Source organism: Pipistrellus hanaki (genome assembly GCF_964339955.1).
Source record: "Pipistrellus hanaki genome assembly, chromosome: 10".
NCBI lineage: Eukaryota > Metazoa > Chordata > Mammalia > Chiroptera > Vespertilionidae > Pipistrellus > Pipistrellus hanaki.
Window position 1 is genome coordinate 8,868,024 of NC_140512.1, and position 20,510 is coordinate 8,888,533.

A 20,510-nucleotide genomic window follows, 5' to 3' on the forward strand; every position below is an offset into this window, starting at 1 on the left:
CACCTGCAGAGGTTTCAATGGGAAACAAAGGATGGGAGCAGTCCTGTGTGAAACAGAAGTGAAAAGATGCTGCTCTCTTGGCCTCTGGGCAGCTTTTAACCACTGATGGGACAGGAGCCCTGAGCCAGAGAAAAGCGGCTGGTTAAGGTCTCTCGGAATTTCCCCGTAGGAGCAGGGCAAGGACCAGATCTTCCCTTCCCAGTCCTGGCCCAGGCATGGCTGTCAAGCTTCCTTGAACTGGAACCCTTTTCTGAAATGAAATCTGAGCAGTTGGGTTGGGATGGATCTGAGGGCTGCCCGGGGGAACCTCAGAATCACCCTCGTGCACATACATCACTGCCCAGGGAGGAAATGGGCCGGGCTTCCCTCCATAAAGTGAAGGAAATCCAAGCAAACCTATAAACCGCCAGAGACGGGAGCAGGAGGCGGGCCACCCAGGGACCGTTCAGGCGGCTGCTCTTGAGCTCCACTTGGAAGAGAAAGGGCAGGGGCAGCCAGGGAGCCCTGGCAGAAGCTGAGGAAGGACATCGAATAGATGCCCCTCGTCCCCGGGCCCTGGAGTGACACTCGGGCCCCTCCATGTCCTGCAAGCAGTCAGCTGAAGTCCTGCAGAAAGAAGATTAGTGACCCAGGTCTCCAGACCCCCGATTGGCTGCATAAAGCAGGAGAGTGGACTGTGCATTTCAGAAAGACTTTGCCACAGAGAGTGAGACAGTTAACCAGAAAATTCAATGAACCATTCCAGGCAGTGAGGTTTTTCATGTAAATGCCTCTTTACACAGTTTTCTAGCCATCTTTGCCATTCAAGTTATTTTTATCTCTTTACTATACTCTAGTCTCCCTAAGGTAACTATTGTTTAAAGGTACTTGAGATGTTTTCATTAGATCTTGATAAGTACCCTGATTATTTGATTTATATAGTGGACATTAGCTATTAAACAATTAATTAGAGCTTAAAATGCTTATTATCTGTTGTGTAATGACATTGACATTCACACAAAGCCAGCAGGATTCCAGGGAAGCCCTGCAACTTAATGTTAATCCCAGTGGCATGTCTTCCTTATTAAGTATATGATAGATAAAAGTGCCTCTATGGAACTGAGGCTTTGAGAAATGGTGTCTAGATTCATATAACGACTGTGTTTCTTATGAGAAAAGTGATATGAAAAGCCATAAAGTATAATTCAGGTAACCAGGGCCCTAAGTCTCCTGTATTGAAAGAAAAACCAAGAAGGTTGAAATAAAACAAAATATATATCTCCCTCCTGACTCACTTCCTTGTAAGTTTTATTTAGATTTAGATAAATATATTTTTGGGGTTTCATAAATAAACAAAAGCCATACTCTGATTTTGATTGTCTGATCAACCTGTTGAATTTGGTCCTAGCCCATGTGGCTGTGGGTCTTGGTCCCAGAATTGTGCTGTGTAGATCAGGGGAATAAGAAGGGGAGAAGACTGGATGTGCCCAAGGCTTCCCTCTGTGCCAGCCTCTCCGTCAGGTGCTTTATCGCTCTGATTGCAAAATGCCACGCTGAATGCCCCGCATCTGGCTGCACTTCCCAAGGGCTTGGTTTCCGGGCAAGTGGCGTGGGACTGACACAGTTACCTGGCCTGGTCTCTGAGGCCAGCCTGTGGATCACTGCTTGGATAGCTGTCTGTGCACATTACTTACGGGAATTGGAAAAGAAATCAGGGCTCCAACCTTTGCGATTTAAGACTCAGTGGGGTCTAGGAATATGTATTTTAAAAAAATGTCCTAAGGTAATATTTGGTACAGTCAGGGTTAGGGAATACTGATTTTATTTATTTCCCCAACCAACTACTGAAGGTTTCATTGTATGTTTTTACTTCTTTAAGATTGGCATGTAAACCTAGTCAATACTGAGGGCCTCTCTGTGCTCTTTGCAGTAACCTGCTGCGTTCTCCAGTGTCCAGTGCCAGATGCAGGGGAGATGAACTAAGAGAATTTCCAGATCTTAAATGTTTACAGATTTGGGAGTTAGCAGTCCCTAACAGCTTCGTGTTTTAAATGAAAGGGTATATGTTTTATAAAGTTATCCCTAGGAGGAAAAAACAAGATGAAATTTAAATTGAAATTCAATTGTCTGTCTTATGCAATGGGGCTAGTTCTTTTAGGATAGAGATTTTTGTCTTCAGCTGTCATAATCCAGTCCTTCAAATATAATCATAGGCAGTCAGGAAAGAGTGCACGACTGAGAAGTTGACAAACTTATGTGAAAGAATTAGAATAGCCATCTTTGCTTTTCTTCTGAAACTGTACATGCAATTAACGAGATTTTTTTCTTCCACTGTTAGGCAAAGGAAAACCCTCTAAAAACAAGCCTTGAACTCATTACCAGATACTTTCTGGATCACTTTGAAAATACTGCTAACAACTCCACTCAAGAAACACCAATGCCTGCACTCTCACTTCCAAAGAAAAGTAACAAATTGCCGCTGAGAAGCTCAGAGACCACACTGGTAAATATATATGACCTTGCGGATGAAGATGCAGCATCGAGAACATCGCTGTCAGAAACCAGCAAAGCCAGGTATCCCTTCTGTTTTCACTGTGGGTCAGTTTCCTGTTGCTGCTGTAACAAACGTCTATAAACTCAGTGGCTGTAACAGTTCTCCAGAGAGCCAGAACCAGTAGGAACCAGGAGGGTGTGTGTGTGTGTGTGTGTGTGTGTGTGTGTGTGTGTAAAGAGATTTATTTTTAGCTCGTGATTGTGGGGGTGGGCAAGTCTGAAATCTGTAGGGCATGTTGGCAGCTAAAGCAAGATTTCTGTGTTACAGCCTCAGGGCAGAATTACTTCTCTGGGAATCTCAGTTTGTGTTCTTAAGGTTTTCAACGGATTGAGTGAAGCCCACCATATTACCCAGGCAGTCTCCTTTGCTGTACATCAACTGATTGTAGATGTTAGTCACGTCTAAAAAATCCTTCCATGGCTAGTATTTGACCCAACAGCTGGGCACCACAGCCTAGCCAAATTGACATAAAATTTGACATATGAAAATATCACTGTGGTCTCTTAAATCAACACGAATGGTTATCTTCTAGTCCTGGAGGTCAGAAGTCCAGAATTGGTCTCACTGGTTAATGGCATGGTGTGGGGCTTGTTCCTTCTAGAGACTCGGGAGAATCTGCTTCCTCTCCCTTTTCAGCTTCTGGTGGCCGCCTACATTCCTTGGCTTGTACCATTTCCTTTGTCTTTTGGTAGATCACTCCAACCTCTGCTCTGTCATCATACCTCCCACTGCTGACCCCCCTGTCTCCCTCTACTGAGGACCCTTGTGATTGTATTGGGTGCACCCAGATAGCCGAGGATCATCTCCCCACCTTGAGATCTTTAACTTAATCACGCCTTTTCCATATAAGGTAACATGTGCACAGATTGTGGGGGTCAGGACTTCTCTGGGGGTGTGTGTGGCATCGTTCAGGCTTCCCCACTCTGTGCTGTTAAATTCCTGGCCCGGAGCATTGAGCTTTCCTCTGGAGTCCGTGGGAATGACCACTTTGTGATGGAGCATGTGTATGATTTAAAAGTTCAAATTCAGGATTCAGAAGGGTTTTGTTAACAACTTCTTAAAATACAACTAAACACTGGAGATATGGGAAAATCTGAAAAACAAGGCCTTTGGGCACTCTTAGGAAGAAAATGGATTGGCATTCTTTTAAAATTTATTTTGTAATCCTCACCCGAGGATGTGTTTTTGTTGATTTTAGAGAGAGAAGAAGGGAGGGAGGAAGAGAAGGGGTGGGGAGAGGGAGAGGGAGAGAGAGAGAGAGAGGGAAAGAGAAACATTGATGTGAGAGAGACATCGATGGATTGCCTCCTGTACTTGCCCAACTGGGGATTGAGCCTGCAACCTTTTTGGTGCCTGGGACAATGCTCTAATGCACATATGTCAAACACAAGGCCCGCGGGCCAAATCCAGCCCGCCAGGCCTTGCAATGTGGCCCGCACCGCGCTGTCATCACTGCACTCCGCTGTCAGTTTATGACATTGTCAGTTTATGACTGTTCAGTAAACCATTCGGCCCGCGATTTAGGCTGGATTTTAGATTTTGGCCCCTTCTCTGATTGAGTTCGACACCCCTACTCTAATGTCTAACCAACTCAACCACCTGGCCAGGGTGAATTGGCATTCTTGATTAAACCTCTGTTATTTGGAAAACTGTCCTGTTACATTGTAGCCTTAACACTCTGGTATAGTCTCTGAGGGTGAGTCTCACTTGCTGGAATGGGTGTCTTCTTCCAGAGCTTTCCACAGGGAGCCAAAGCGGAGGGTGTGGGTGCCCAGCTGCCAAGGTGATGACCATTAAACAATTAAGGCAAGGCTAAGAGCTGAATGTTAACGAGGGTGGAGGGAAGAAGGTTCCTCCTCCACAGACACTCCAGGCCTGGTGGGCAAGGAAATACTTCTGACATGATAAAGTACCGCGATGCAATAGTTGAAGCGGTTCCATCCATTGCCCAAGCTCACACCTGGGTGCTCTCCTCAGCTCCTGTTTGCCCACGGGTTCTGCATTTTTGAATCCCCAGTGAGGTAAACTCTTTCCTGCTTTCTCTGCAAAACCAGGCTCTCTGGTCCCCAGGACTCTAGCGATCTCCTCCAATCTCCCGACCTGAGACTGAGTTTCCCACAGAGCTTCTGCCCTGCCGAGAGGCCTGCAGAGTTCCCCCCAGCCTTTGGGATAGAATCCAAACTCCTTAGGAAACTTGCAAAACGCTTTCTGTGGTCGGGACCATGGTTCAGCGGGGCAGGTGCTGCTCCGACAGCCCTCCAACTGTACCCGCTCCTGGCTACCCTTCTCCCAGCCTGTCGTTCTTTCACCTCAGCTGCTGCCTTTTCTGGAAGTTCTTCTAGGTTCCCCCAGGCTGGTTCCAAACCCTCCCTCTGCTTGACATGCCCCCATCATACACACATGACCGCCTCTCATGCGGACCCCCTGCTTGGTAAGCAGTGCCAGTGCCCCTTTATGCCAGTCCCTGGGAGAAATGGCACAGCCCGTGTCAGGTGCTGGCTCTGAGGGATCGCAGGCCGGATTCCTCTTTTTCTGGTCTGTCTCCTCATTTCTGTTCTTTCTCACTCCTTACTGCTCTCACCTTCTCACCCTCTTGTTTTCTCCTGTTCTCGTTCTCTCTCTCTTGCCCCTTTTTTCTCTTTCAGTGCCAAGCTCCCCAGAAAGTGAAGCCGTTGGCATGCCTAACCTTACTGAACCTTAGCTGCCCTGTCGGGGTGGCCATGTTCACCACAGCCTCTGTCTGCCACGCCATGGCGGGCAGTAATGGCTCCCGTGTCCCGTGGCCGAATGAAGGCCGCAGCTTTCCTCATCACTTGGATCTGGAATAAGGCTGCTCGTGATGGTAGAGGGTATAATAGTTGAGGAATCCTTCCATGAATCATCAGCTCTGATTTTGTTTTTTATTTCCTGGTCTCATTTTGTAGGCCAGACTTGCCCTGATACAAAAGTAATTTCTGCTTCTTACCTTTAACAATGACGCGCTGGCTGGCTAGAAATCACCGCAGATTTGTGAATGGGCTTTCTGAGTGCCTGTTGCATGTGGGTTTTGTTTTCATGGTTAGTGATTCCTTGTGGGGAGTCTGTTTTAATGGGAATATTCCTCTTTTGCAGACACGACCACCTTGATGGGGATATACTCGGTAATTTTGTGTCATCCAAAAGGCCCCTCCACAAAAGTAAGCCGGTGCCGACTGTCCCGGCCGAGAGCCCCGCCGTGGCCCCTGCGTGGGAGAAGAGAGACAAGCTCCAGCCGGCAGAGCCTTCCGTGGACACAAAGAGGGTGGGCGAGAAGTTCAGGACCAAGTCCGGCCTGATTGCCCGAGGCCTGATGGCCGGGCCCACCGCCAGCTGCACCCCGGTGGGTGCTCCGATCTGTTTCGTGAGAGGGGGCGTGTGAACCTGCCTGGGTGTGTGTGAGAGCCCCAAGGCAGCCCCATGAAGGGACCTGAGCGGTGGGGATGGGAGCACACCTCCTCCGTGTCCTCCCCGGCAGCTTGCTTATGTTACTGCCAGCGGTGGGGAACACCGACACACCGAGCCCTGCCTGGTTCCTGCTGAGGACCAGCCGCGCTTACATCACCACTGCAAATGCCAACACCACGGACACAGCGCATCTTTCGTATTATTATTATGAAAACGGTTAAGGTGTGGCGACCCCTACGGGTGGTGGCCACACTTAGAATTGGCAGAGCATTGAACGCCAGGGCCCTGCTGTTCATGGCCATCTGGTCCTCTAGTCTGTGCCTTGAGACCCCCTCCTGGCAGGGATGAGGTGACAACGGACCTGCTTTACCACCAAGAGGGTGCATGAACTTGTCCTGTCAGCGGTCCTTCTGTGTGCTTTTGCCCTGGGGTAGCAGTCCTGTGGAGGCATTGAAGGATGGGTTGTAGAATCCCAAGTTTTCTGGAAGGTGCTTGTGGCCATTGAGATCCTGGGCCCTCCTTCTGGGTTGCCCCAAAGGAAAGAGCAAGTCTTGCTGGGAATGTCATCCGTTTTCAGTGACCAGGCCAGCTCCGGGCTGAGGAGGATGAGGAGAGGCTGGTTCCCTCCCTTGGCCAGAGCTTGGGTCTCGGTGGGAATGATGACTCACGTGCTCCGTGCCCTGTGGCAGAGGATGCCCTGGCGTGTGGAGGAGGTAGCTAGTAATTTCCGCTAGGTGAGAGCACGGCAGAATTAGCTCCTCTTACTTCAGCCCGGCCTTTCCCGTTTGGCTCAGGGTCACTTTGGGAAGTGCCAGAGGGCCATGGAAAGCCCTGCAGGTATATTTCTGTCCCCGAGGTTGGTAATGTGGCTTAACCATTCTCGTCAGTTAATCGTGGCCAGTAAGGAAGGACATACCAGCGGATTAACTGACGAAATGATGGAAATCGGGGCTGCTAGGAACGGGCCACTGAGCCGGGAGCTCTGTGACACCAGAGGGGGAGGAAGAGTGGCCTCTGAGACTCCTGGTCTCCTGGCAGGAGCGGTGAGGCCGCAAACAGGAGCCAGTGTTTGCGAACCCCTGTGCGGGGCCAGGCTCTGTGCTGGTGCCTTCCCGGGCTCTCCTGCAGCCCTCACGCCATCCTGGGGGAGACAGGCACTCCGGGGCCCCAGTCCCACCTCACAACTTGGGCCAGGTATGTTCCAGAACTTAGAACTCGTTTTCCAGAAAAGAAAGGCAGTGCATAAACCACATAGCGTAACGCCTGCAGCTATGTGGCTGGTGGTCTTGGCAGAACACACACATGAACATGTCTGCAACTCAACTCTCAAAAAAAGACTAAGCAGCCTCAGAGCAGTTAGAAAGAGTTTGTTACAGGATTCCACAAGAAGTTTTTGGGGATTTGGAAGTCACAGTTAGCGGTTATGGACAGGTTGCCTCACAGGGGAGGGAAGTGAGGGGCAGAGTTCAGTGGCTTGCCTCAGGGACACAGCTGGTGGGCGGTGACACAGGAACTACAACCCAGGCCCGACCCTGGAACCTCACATTCACCTTCTGAACCTGCGCCCTCGGCCCTTTCTTGGGGTTCACCCAGGTGGTTGCAATGAAGGCATTGGAAGCGAAGCCTTTGGGAATCTCATTGTGGAGGAGGTGGACTTTACCCGGAGGACTTGGGGAGGGGGGGGGGGGAGGGAACATCAAGGGCAAACGCTTGAAGTGGGATCAGGCACCTCCCACTTCTCTTGCAGGAACCTCACCGTGTCTGTCCTTGTCCCTTTCAGGACTCCCTCCACAAGCGCTCCTTGCGGCGGCCCCTGGCCCTGAGCTCCGTGGCCCAGCCCCAGGAGGAGGAGGAGGGCCGGAGAGCCCCCGAGCTGCCCACCCGCACCCCGGCCTGCACAGCCCCACAGGAGGCCCTGGCTCCCAGCGCCCGCCCCACCTCTAGGAGCCCCCTGGGCCAGCTCAGTGAGCCCCTCGCAGAGAAGCACAGGCCCACCTCCGGCAGCCCTCCCCTCTTGCCCAGTCCGGGGCTGCTTCAGGGCAGCGGCAGGTGGAGAGGACTCTCCGAGGACAGCCCAGCCGCCGACAGCAGCCTGGAGGCCGACAGAACACCCTTGAAGTTCTTGCCGGGAGGGAATCTCAGGTCGACCCAGGAGAGGCTGGAAAGAGCGTTTAAAAGGCAGGGGAACCAGTGCCTGCCCCTCAGGTGAGCTTGCTGTGCCGGTGATGCCTCCTCCTAGAGAACCATCCAGTCCCCGGGGCTCCTCGGGCTCGCTAAGCGCGGCTGTGAAGTAGGGGAGGGGATTGTGGCCACCCTGCTGGGGAGACTACAGCCCGGAGAGCCCACGGGAACCATAGGGCGTTTCTTTGGCCTCTCTCACTTCTCAGTCAGGAAGGTTTCAGCAGATCATCTCACACACCCGAGCAGCACGCTCAAGCTGGGGTGGCATAGGGGTGCTTCCTGTGGGAGGCTGAGCGAGGGTGATGATCAGCTACCACAGGGCTCCTCTGGGGCCATTTTTCAAACCCCATGCTTGCCTGACCAGCGTGGCTCAGTGGTTGAGCATCAATCTATGAACCAGAAGGTCACAGTTTGATTCCCAGTCAGGGCACATGCCCAGGTTGTGTGGTCAATCTCCAGTGGTAGGCATGCAGGAGGAAGCCAATCAATGATTCTCATAATTGATGTTTCTATCTTTCTCTCTCTCTCTGGAAAAAAAAAAATCTATATATCTATATCTATATCTATATCTATATCTATATCTATATCTATATCTATTTCCTTATTTTTATTCTTACACAGCAGACCTGGTTGATTCCTACAGTGTTTGATTTTGAATGTTAAACCATCCTACATTCCTGGTATAAACCCACTTGGCTATGACATATGATCTTTTTATGTATTGTTTGGTTCAATTTATTAATATTTTGTGTAGGGTTTTATGAAGGAGAATTTGGTTAATGGTCTTTCTGGCAATTCATTCGTTAGAGTCTGGTGTTTAGGATAAGTTAGAAGTCATCCCTCTTTTTCCCATTCTCTTGAAGAGAGATTGGCTATTTCTTCCTTAAATATTTAGGAGAATTTACTAGCCTTCTGAGCATTGAGTTTAAATTATGGATTTAATTGAAAAAAATTAAATTTAAATTGTCTAATTTTTTCATGTATCAATTTTGCAAGTTGTATTTTTTTCCAAGGAGTTTTACCACTTGTTTTAAATGTATTGATATAAAAATGTGTAAATATAATATCCTCTTACTATCACTTAAAGTCTGTATGGTCTGCATCCCTGATACTGGTAATTTGGGTTTTCCCTATTTTTTGATTCATCTTACTAGGAGTTTAGCAATTGTGTACTATTTCAAAGAGTTAACTTTCGGTTTTGTATATATGTTTTATGTTCCACTGATTTCCACTCTTAACTGCTATTCTTTCTTCCTACTTTCTTGGAGTTTAACTTGCCATTATTTCCTATTTTATTGATATGGATCTTAAATAATTGATTCTCAGTCTTCTTTGGTACTATCTATTAAGGGCACAAATTTCCTTGTAACAATGCTTTGTCTGTATCCTGTGTGTTAATAGGTTACATGTTAATACAATTCAGTTAAAATATTTTCTAATTTCCATTGTGATTTCTTCTTTGGACCCATGGGTAATTTGGGCATGTATTGATCAATTCAAAACATTTTGGGCATTTTTCTGGTTATCTCTTTGGTTGATTTCTGACATTTCCACTTTGGTCATATCTACTTTGATTTCAGTTCTTTGATATTTGTTTAGATTTCTTTATAGTCCATACATATGTAAAGCTTGTCTCTTATACACAGCGTATATTTGGAATTTTAATCCAGTCCTGTTCTTTAGTAGTAACTCCCTTGGTTTTGGAGAAACATGATTTCAGACCCCGAGTTTCTAGAGTTATGTTCTCAAAAAGGCCCTGTCAATTCACACAAATAGCCACTTATTCAATTAATTTATTCCACAACTCTTCAGTGAATGCTGTAGCATGTTGAAGTGGCTTGTACCAGCTCAGAGAGCTAATGGTAAGCATCTCTTCCCGACTGTGTTCAGTGACATCAGAGTGGTAGCTTGAGATTGGTCATGGTAGGAATGCTTACACTGTGGAAACTGGCAAATGCTGCTAGTTAGCCTTCCCCTTCTTTGAGAATCAGTTGTTCATTTGTTCATGTCTACCAGCACCCCATCTGTGATGGCCTACTGTGTGCCAGTCACAGCCCTAATCACTGGGGATCTGAGTGAACGGAGCAGACCACGTCCCTGCCCTCTTGGAGCTTACAGTTCCGGTGGGAAGACAGCCCAGAACAATAGCCACACAGGTAAATACATAGCATAGCAGAGTGCTACGGGGGAGAATAAACAAGGGAGAATGAGAGGCACTTGGCTTTGGGGCTGCTGTTGTACAAAAAGGTTGTCGGGGAAAACCTTTCTGAGAAGGTGACACTTGAGAGGAGATCAGAAGGCAAATGGAACCAGCCTTTTGATTTCTGGGAGCAAATGCAAAGAGAGACTAGCCATGCACAGGACTGCTTCTCTCAGAGGAGAGGTTTGGGAGGGGAGAGGGAGGGATGGGGAGAGGGCCTGGGGATCTTCTGGCCTCTGGGTTGTCCTGAAGCTGGGAAGAGGACTATTACTAGAGCCCAAAGTAATAGGGCTGCTCGCAGCTATTCTCTGATGACAGTAAAAGCAACTCCCGGGCTGGCCTTGAAGTCAAGCTGTGATCGCAGGTTGAGTTGTGCCTTGGCCAGATTTCTGCCCTCTCTGGGCCTCTGTGCTCCTGTCGTAAGTGGAGGGGTTGGTGGGTGCTCTCCGTCGGAGGGGCTTCTCCGTCTCTGACACTCTCCGCCCTCCATTCTAGACATGCCCTTGGGCGTGTCCAGACCAAACCTCCCCTCTGTGAGCCAAGAATCACACCTCTTCTTGGCCGCTGAGGTCATCTTCTGTGAAGGATGAGCACATACCTCGTGCCTTTGGAGACCCCCAACTGTGGGCTCTGAGTTCCCCTAGGTGTGCAGTGGCAATCCAGGGTTCAGGAGCCCGAGTCCCCTGAGCACCAGGGGCTGTGGCTGGAGGCCTGGTGATCGCCGTGCCCGGCTGCAGGTGTGAGCTGGAGGCGGGCTGGCTGCTGCGTGTTAAGCTGCCACTCCCACCCATTTACCTTACTGATTGAGTGAATTCCATCTTAGGGCAGGTTCCTGAGACCGGTGGTTCTCAAACTGTGATCCCCGGATCAGCAGCATCTGCATCTCCTGGGAACGGGGGAGAAACACGACCTGTGTGACCCGAATTGGGACTTTGGGGGGAAGCCCGCAGGTGTTTAACAAGCCCCGTGGTGACGTGCTGCAGCTGAGGGCTGGGCACCCGGCCTAAAGCCAAGCCTGAGACGGAGGGTCGGGTGCATGTAATCTATGGGGGACATGCTCTCAGTGAGGGACATGTACTCTATGGGGGACGTGCTCTCAGGGAGGGGAACAGGGCAGGCAGGTCTCAGGAAGGCTGTGGGGTCTCCGTCTGATCCCACAGGGAGATAAGAGTGGGAATAGACCCAGAGCTGGTCCCACCTTTAAGCTTTTATTTTTTTTCTGTCAGTCATTGGCTATGGGTTGTCTATGCTGGGGTGGGGCGGGCACTTCCTGGGTGAGTTTGGTGAAGGGCAGTTCTCTGGAGAAGGGTGCTGTGAGCTGTTAGCAGCTAACACGGACGGCAGCTGGGATGGGTGATCCTAGTCGGGCATCTGGTTGGGCACCTGTGTCTTCTGCACTCACCCAGCTCCCAGGGCCATGATATAGACATACCAGCCGAGAAGCCTATTTGTGACATCGCTCTGTGCATGGGATGCCGGGAGAGGCAGGCCACATGAGGAGGGGAGAGGCGAGGGGACAGGCCCTCAAACAGCCCTCATCACGACCCCGGAGCCCTCACTGCAGAAGTGCCGGGTGAACTGCCATTGGCTCCGGACAGGCACTGTCCTGCTATAGCTGTTAGCCAGGAAGTGTCTCTTGGCACTCTTCTCGGTCCCAGATCCAGCACTGGGGATGGACGAGACCACTCCCTGCCTCTGAGGCCCTGGACCTGCGTGAGGCTCTCTGTAATTGGGTGCTAAATTGTGGCCCTCCCAGAGGATGGGAGACTGGGGAGCAGTTAAGGGGAGCAGGAGGCCCAGGCCTTGCGGAGGCTGTGTTTGGCGCAGAGACTTCGTGATGAACCGGTGACATGAGTGAGGAGTGGCTGTGATAACCTGCGCCGTTCCGTGGGTCTCTGCAGCCTGGACACAGCCCGGGCCCCAGTGCATCCTGTCCCTGCCTCTGTTGGAGCCAGTGTCAGTTTCAGGGACTTCTTTATAACTCTGACCTTATCAGATTTTCTGGTTTTACAGTGAATGGACAGCAGGTGGCAGCAGGCTGTCACCAATCTTTAGGATGCAGAGCCTGATGGCCTTGCTGCCTGATTTCACTCTGAAGACACTCACCAGGCCCCTACGAAGAAAGACATCTTGTGGGAGAGCGATCAGTGATGCCCATCCCTCAGGGCCCTTGGCCCCTCCTGGCTTCCACATGGGAGCAGAGGTGGGAGCCGAGACGAGGGCACACGCCTGGCAGCATCCTGAGGACAATGAGCAGTGCCCTCTGGGCTTGCTCAAGGCCTGGCAGAGATGTGGCATTTGTGGTTCATTGACTGTTCCCCAGAGCTAAGCATCCCTTCTCACGACAGCTGCACCGCAGGGGACCAGTGATGGGTGGAATTTCCATTGTAATTGGTCTCTGCATGGTGTGTGGGCTTTATGTCAGACTCTGGGGCTTCGAATTAGCTGACTCTTGAAACAAACACAGCACACGGTTGCTTTCCTGTATGCCGAAAGCCTGTGTGGATAGTGGCCTGCCTGGGGCTCCTGGGTGGGGCCAGCCTCCTCCATGATCAACTCCAAGGACCTCTTTTCTGTGGGGGGCACCCCTATCTGCCATCGGTCTCCTTCCCACCTCTTACCCACATCTCCTCTGCATGTGACCATTCACAGACGAGCACCAGTCTCTCTCCTCCCGAAGGCTGGCCTCTCCCAGCCCATGCAGGAGGTGAAACCTGAGAAATGGGTCAAGCGTGCATTACGGGCCCTCAGAGCCCCCAGAAATGGGATCAATGCCCTACCCTGTGCTTCACTGATGTCTTCTGGGTACCTTCAGCTCCAGGGTTCCCAAGGCTTTGATCCAATATTTCTTGCAGGGGAAAGAGATGTCCCATGACTCAGATTTCCTCTGAGATCAGGAAAGTGTGGCTAATGAAGTGACAGTGTCCACACCTTTCCTTGGAGGGTGAGTGAACTCATTTTGTCGGTATCCACATCAGGGTGGGGGCCCCGAGACCCTCCTCTGCTCCATGGCTCGCAGGCCAGAGTGATGCTTCCGGGACAGCGGCTGCTCTGGGTGGAAGCAGGCTGTTCAGACTGAGGGTGGTTTGGGGAGATGAGTGGGGAGGTGTGTGGAGATTCTTCTTGCATACTTTTTTCTCTCTCCAAGATGCTTATCTGTTGGTCTGGCAGGAGCTTCCAGCAGACCATGGGTACCAGAACCCTGAGAGGCCCCGTAGAGGTCAGCAACAGGGCCAGGCTGAGATGAGGCACGAGAGGCATCCAGGGTGCAAAATTTTAAGGAGGCACTCACTCTCAAGGTGGTTCAGCCATGGTGTAGGCACCTGCATGAACCTGAGAGTGAGTGTCTCCTTAAATTTTGCACCATGTAAGTCTCACCCTAATCCTGGTCTGGTCACAGAGTCTGACAGCTTCTTTTCTGCTTCTTACAGTATCATGGATAACTCTCAATACAGCACAATGATTTGATAACTCATCTTTGCTTCCATAGACTCCTTGAGAACTGAAGTAGGACTTCTTTTCTCCCCCGCTCCCCCTCCGCTATATCTCTGAACCTGTCAATAAATATTGAGCAAATGACAGAATGTAATGTCCATAATGAGGAGACTGAAAGAGAAATCTGTTTGGGACAGTGCCATGAAAGTTAAATTGATCATCTTTAATAGAACTGGAACAATCCAAACTTTATCTTCAAATTCACTTGTTGGCATTCATTCATTCATTCATTCATTCGTTTTTATTCCTACATTCATTTAACCAACGAATCATTCAACCAATCTTCTATCTGATCAACCAGCCCCCTGACTCAACAACCCACCAACCAACTCAACCCATCACAAATGTGATGGCCCATGTTGAAGTCGTCTAGAATCTTCCTTCTTTAGGAAGCCTTTCCCAATCTCTTCTCTGCTCTTGGACCTGGGCGCGGCTCCTTCTCATACCCCTCAGAGCCCATGGCACACTGGAGAGAGATGACAGGCTGTCTGAGTCCCCTGCTGGACGTTAGCTGAGTGTGGGGGTGTGTTGTCTGTGACCTTACTCCCTTAATTTTGCCCAGAATTGTTCCAGACTTACTGGATGGAGCTGAATCATTGGCTTTGCCTTGGGGGAGGGGGAAGTGAAGTATGAGTCTTCCCTTCACTCAAGGGGCACATAAAAGACTGGGTTAGTGACTGAGCAAATAGGAAAAGTCACCTAAAAATAGCATCTGTCCCAGAGCCAGATGGATGGTGCCCCCTGAGGTGCCGGAGGGTCCCAGAGGAGGGGGCTATTGCTGGGCGGGGCCTGGAAGAGGGCAGAGTTGGAGTAACCCTTTCCGGAGGCAGCCAGGGGCCTCATGGCTGGGCCTGGACATAGTCGTCACTCTTCTCCATCCCCTTCCAGTTGGAGATTGTTTGGGAATGAGTTGCTGGTGTCTCTGGGGCACCATTTCTGAAGACCAAAGCAGCTCTTGCTATCCCTCAGCCCCTTTTCTGGGGCGCCGTGGGCTCTGCGGCATTTGCAGACTCCTTCCCTCGTGATTCCCAGCTGGTTTTCCCGTGGACGCCGTGGGCGGAGTGCGCCGTGACTCAGGCGGGCTGGTGCCTCCACCTGGGAAGGGGAAGCGGCCTTTGATGTTGAGTTCTGCCAGGCGTTTTGGGCAGAGTTCTCCACATCCCGACGAGGGCCTGCCAGGGCGGCTTCCTGGATAGCTGGGCTCCATGTGTGCGCCTCGTTCCAGAAAATTGGACTTTGTTTTCTCTGCTCATTCCATGAGACATTACTAAAGCCATGGGACTCCTTCCATATCCTGTGGGGGCCAGGTTCAGGGCCATGGGTCGCTCAGAAGTGGGGCCTTTTCCTGGTTGAGTAAACAGTTTTTGATCTCACTCTAAATACATGTTACTCGCTTTTATTCGGCTCAACAAAGCGTTTATGGATTGCCTCCTGCTTGTTGGGAGAGTGTGGAAGATGAGGTTCCTACCCCAAAGAAGTGGAGGAGCCGCACACATAACTGCTCTACAGGGTTAAAAACAAAACAAAACAAAAAAACGAGTGATCGGGACAAGGCAGAGGGCCATGGGACTGGTCTGGATTGTTTCGGGGACAGTTGAGTTGTTGATATTTATTTATTTTTAAAAATATATTTTTATTGATTTCAGAGATGAAGAGAGAGGGAGAAATAGAAACATCAATGATGAGAGAGAATCATTGATCAGTGCCTCCTGCATGCCCCCCACTGGGGATCCAGCCTGCGGCCCAGGCGTGTGCTGGAATTGAACCGTGACCTCCTGGTTCATAGGTCAATGCTCACCCAGTCAGCCATGCTGGCCAGGCCAGCTGCTGCTATTTATTTATTACTCATTATTTGGCAGGTCCTGATGCAGGAGCTTCAGCCTCACAGCAACAGTAGGCTGGTTATTGGCCCTTATTTTATAGGTGGGGAAACTGAGGCACAGAATGGCTGGCCAGTCTGAATTCATGCCAGCAACCTTTTTGTGGCCGAGTTTCTTTCATCTAAAAAATGGGATTGTCATGAAGAATAAATGGAATAATGTATATAAATAATTGACCTACAATAGTTACTTTAATAAATTGGAGCTTTGTCTCCTAGTATTTAGCCAAAACACCTCCTTTCTTAAATGGATAGATGTGTTCTTGAATAAATGAAACTTTTGCAGGAGAAGGATGGGAAGTAGGTTGGAGCCAGGTTATGGGAGATTATGAGGGTCAAAGAGAAATGTCCCCATCCATCGTGTGGGCCGTGGCCACGGGGAGTGAAGCTCAGAGTGAGTCGTGGTGGGTAGGCCCTCGCTTTGCGGGTTGAATTTGTCTTCCAGGTCTCTCCTCCCCTGGCATTAGGCCAAGGTGCGCTGTCCATTGGGAAGCCCTGGCCCTGACATAGATTCCCCCTCCCGCCTTTCTCTTTGCCAGAAGCCCCCTAGGCCAGGCCTGGACAGCGGCTGCCCACCGAGCCGTCCGGCCTGGGCCCTTGTGGCTGTGGTCCTCCCCCGGCTCCCCCAGGGCCCAGGGCTTCGGTGGGGTCTGGAGGAGGGAGGAGAAATGGGGAGTGCGTGGAGCAGCATGGCCTTCCTGTTACCGATGGTGCTGCCTCCTGTGGTCCCAGGGTCACCTGGTTCAGCCCTGGCTCCTTCACGTGAGGTTTCTTGTGAATGAGGGAAAAAGAGGCTCAAGCAAACTACAGTCCCCCACGGGCGCCGAGACCCAGTACTCTGCCCGCATCCGGGGACGGGGCTCCTCTGAGGGGCGTGGTTAGACCACCTCCCGCTCCACGTCCCCTCCTGTGGGGGCAGTGACACCCCGAGTGCTCGTGTTCCGGAGGCTGCTGTGCAGAGCGGTTCGACAGGAACTGCCCAGGAAGTGCATCCACACAGCCTTCGGCAACCTTCCTCCCCTCCCGTCCCCTCTCAGCCTCCTAACAGATCTCCTGTCACTTCCCAGCCCACCTGTGTCTGTGGACAGTCAGACCTCCTTAAAACCAGTGCACTGCTAGGCAGAGAGGCCACGGAGGCAGAGAGCTCAACGTGTCTGTTTTAGAGGAAAGCCACAGCAGTCCAGGCCCACTTAGGCCGATGGTTTTCTTCGTTTGGAAGAAAGGAACTCCAAAAGGGCACACCGGACAGGTGCGGGGACCTGGGAAAGTAAACAGGATCCCGGCGTGCGAAGGGCTGTCACACAGGTACCCCCCCTGGATTGGGTGGGAGATTATCCTTGTTCTTAGGGATGCGGGCTCAGACGGTCCAGGAAACACAGTGTGTGCGTTTGTGTGTGCAGGTGTGTCTGGAGAGAGGGGAAAGCCAACACGGCAAAATGTTAGCTATTTGTCGCTCAGGGAAGGGCATACCGAATTCATTGTGTCTGTCTGTTACTTAACATTTTTCAAAATAAAAAGGGAAAACAAAAACCACATGGAACAAAGAGGGAAAATGAGCAGTCAACAGGATCTCTCTCTCGTCGCTCAGTGAGCGTCGTAAAGAAGTGTAGCCAGGACATGGTGTTTCTATAAAAGCTGGAATGTGGGTGATGATACAGAACGGGGGCTAGCCCAGGAAACGCCCCGGGACAGCCCAGCGGGGCGTGCGTGGGCGTGGCAGCCCCTTTCCTGCCAGGACCACGGCCTGCCCGGCTGCTGCTGCTGCTAAACAATAGCGTGTACATGTTTTCCAGATGTGCAGAGGCAGCCTCGTCAGTGTCGTCCTGACAGGCACTGGGAGCTGGCTCCTGCCCTCACCTGGGGCCGGAGCCGCACGCCCACGCCTGGCAGTGCCCGCTGGCCACGTCCCCCCTCCTCGCCCTGGGGATGTTTTCTCGAAACCCCCAGTCCTTTGATTACACTCCCACCGTGAGGCGCAACGTGACATTCCCAGCAGGCGGCCGCCCGACGTGGGCCCAGCGGCTTCACATGGTTTTTATATTTGTTCTGGAAAAAGCTCCAGATACCTTCGGTCCAAGCTCTTCCTGTTGGCGCGTTGCTGGGGCCATTTCCCGCCCACGCCATCCCGGAGGGGCTGCGGCCGCAGGCCCGGCCGGAGAGCGGGCCGCCAGGGGTCTGAGGGCGGCTGCCTCCGGGCTCTGCCCGCTCATTTGGATCCGGATCCCTAGAAGCCAGGGAAGCGGAGCCTTGCCAGGGGCCCCATCCCGAGCCTGCAGACGTTCCACTGCTAAGGAGGAGAGGGTTGTGCTGCCCTGATTTTTCTTTTTCCTTCTTAGAAACTCAGACAAACGCTGTTACCTCCTCAGCATGAGCACTTGCCCTGCGCTGCTCTGAGTTCCCTCTTCCGAGCCCAGAGAGAGGGCCCTGTGCTGCTCGCTTTGGGGTCACGGAGGTTCCAGCTCCGACATCCCCTCCTCAAGGGGCTGTTCTCAGCCACATCCCAGCCCCTGGACACTCCACCTGCCGGGCCCACCCATGAACTGCCTGTGCCCAACAGCTGGGCGCCCTCCTTAGGGGCTGGATGGTGACCCCAGAGGGTGTGGAGGGAGGAAACCGCACCCTGGGTGGTACCGAGGGCCCTCACCCCATTGCGAGTGGAAGTGGCTACAGGAGAGCTGGTGGCTGCCCGCGGGCTCAGGGCACGGCTAATTTTAGCCCCGGGTGTGCTGGCCCCGGCTGGGCTGGCTCCCAGGAAACCCCCAGCTCCCTGTCTGTGTGTGAGCGGCGTGATGCTCGGTCTGCAGAGCTAACATAGCTTTCAAGCAGCAGGTTCCTTCTTTATCTAAGAAATGCCCAGAAAACAGTCAGCCCTCTGTGCTTTTGCAGTCGGTCATATTTCCTGAGGTTCCTTCATGGCGCTGTGCCTGCAGGAAAGAGGCGCTCTGGGGCCGGTCTCGGCCGGGCCCTTCTCGGTACCAGCCAGGAGAAGGCAGTTACAGGTCTTCGGGCCGGAGGAGACTTGGACGCAGTGGGTCCCTGGGAATTCAGGGGTCAGCAAAACAACAAGAAGAGCAAAACCCCAAAATCTGGGGGACCTTGTGGGCCTGAAACTAACACAGTTTGGGTGGCTTCTTTAAGACAAAGACTATAAAAGCATCTAATTTTTGCCAGTTTTACAAAAACAGAAGACTGTGCCAACACACTGCTAGGGCTTTGTATTTTTCTGGCTAAGTAAGGCTATGAAAACAGTTTTATAGGATTTAAATATAGACATAATCTGGAACTAAAAGTCCCGCCTTTACAATGACCAAACGGAGCCGTGAAAGATGCCCCGAATGGGGGCTGGTTTTCCTCACGTCATCGTCTGCCACGTGTCACACACTGGCTTGTGCTCCAGCTTCCTGGTCCTCCGTGTCCTCACTGTGAAAACGGGGCTGAAGGTCTGCGCCTCCTCCCACCGAGCTGTGCTCTGTAGCGCGTGGCAAAGTAGAAACAGCCCCGGTCGTTTAGATAAACACTAAACCCTTAGAATGTCACAGAGAGGAAAACGGGAGCCAGGGGGGCGGCTTTTCCATCAGGGCCACTCGGGGGAAGGCATGAGCTCAGCCAGTGTGGCTCAGTGGTTGAGCATCAACCTATGAGCTAGGACAGTGGTCGGCAAACTCATTAGTCAACAGAGCCAAATATCAACAGTACAACGATTCAAATTTCTTTTGAGAGACAAATTTTTAAAATTTAAACTTCTTCTAACGCCACTTCTTCAACATAGACTCGCCCACGCCGTGGTATTTTGTGGAAGAGCCACACTCAAGGGGCCAAAGAGCCGCATGTGGCTCGCGAGCCGCAGTTTGCCGACCACAGAGCTATGAGACCACAGTTCAGTTCCCGGTCAGGGCACATGCCTGGGTTGCAGGTTCAATCTCCGGTGTGGGGGCGTGCAGCTGATCAATGATTCTCTCTCATCATTGATGTTTTTATCTCTCTCCCTCTCCCTTTCTTTATATTTCATAAAAATATAGTATTTAAAAAATAAATAAAAACAAGTGCCATTTAATTGTAAGCCGCCCACCTTTTCTAAAGGCAAATGAACCCAAGTGTCTTTATTTTCCAATTGGCAGGAAGTTAACCTGGGGCCAGACAGTGTCATTTCAAAGTCACTGCTCACGGCCCTTCTATGATGCTGGTGCAGGGAATGTTTTATGAGTCCAGCGGAACATATTTCATCCCGGAGTTGTTTTAAGCCGCCCCTTGGCGGGCTGAACCAAGCAGAGCCTAAGTGGATCAGTGTGTAATGGGACTCGGAGGAAGTCCGCCTCTCCCGTTTGAGGACAGCGAAAGTGCCAGAAAGCGGCTTCTCCCAGCAGCCAAGCCAACAGCTCCACGCCGCTCTCCAGGCCGCTATGGAAACCGGCGGCAACTCTTAGGTCATGTCTTCCAGGCGCGTGTGAGAGCCTCCCTTTTTTAGCTCCAGGCGGCACTCCGGACGCCCGCTCCTTCCTTCCTGGGTCCTCACACCAGCCTCGGGAGGGCGGGCAGGGGAGCCTCTGCCTCAGGTTGGGCATCCCCGGTCCTCACTCCACTGCCAGGGGCGGTCCCACCTGCTGGGTGTGCGGCCGGGGCTCGCCCAGGGTGGGGCCCTGAGGCCTGGGCTGGGCACCTCGTCACCTCGCCCTGGTCACTGGGCTCACCCAGCACTCGCGGTGGTTGGGCTTGGCAGCGCCAGGCAGCCTCGTGCTGGCGGACAGACAGGAGGGTCGAGACCAGGACCCAGTTCCCGGGCTTGGCCCCTTTCTGCTCGG

The 20,510-nt window shown here is 51.8% G+C and overlaps 1 protein-coding gene across 1 annotated transcript in view; it reads left to right on the forward strand.

Annotated features, from left to right (window-relative positions):
• Positions 1–20,510, forward strand: part of MINDY4 (MINDY lysine 48 deubiquitinase 4) — an 84,741-nt gene that overhangs the window by 7,145 nt on the left and 57,086 nt on the right. Inside the window, exons 3-5 of the mRNA XM_084896884.1 lie at positions 2,318–2,553; positions 5,645–5,891; positions 7,737–8,161. Of these exons, the coding sequence (XP_084753010.1) occupies positions 2,318–2,553; positions 5,645–5,891; positions 7,737–8,161 (908 nt within the window). The remainder of the gene's footprint in view (positions 1–2,317; positions 2,554–5,644; positions 5,892–7,736; positions 8,162–20,510) is intronic.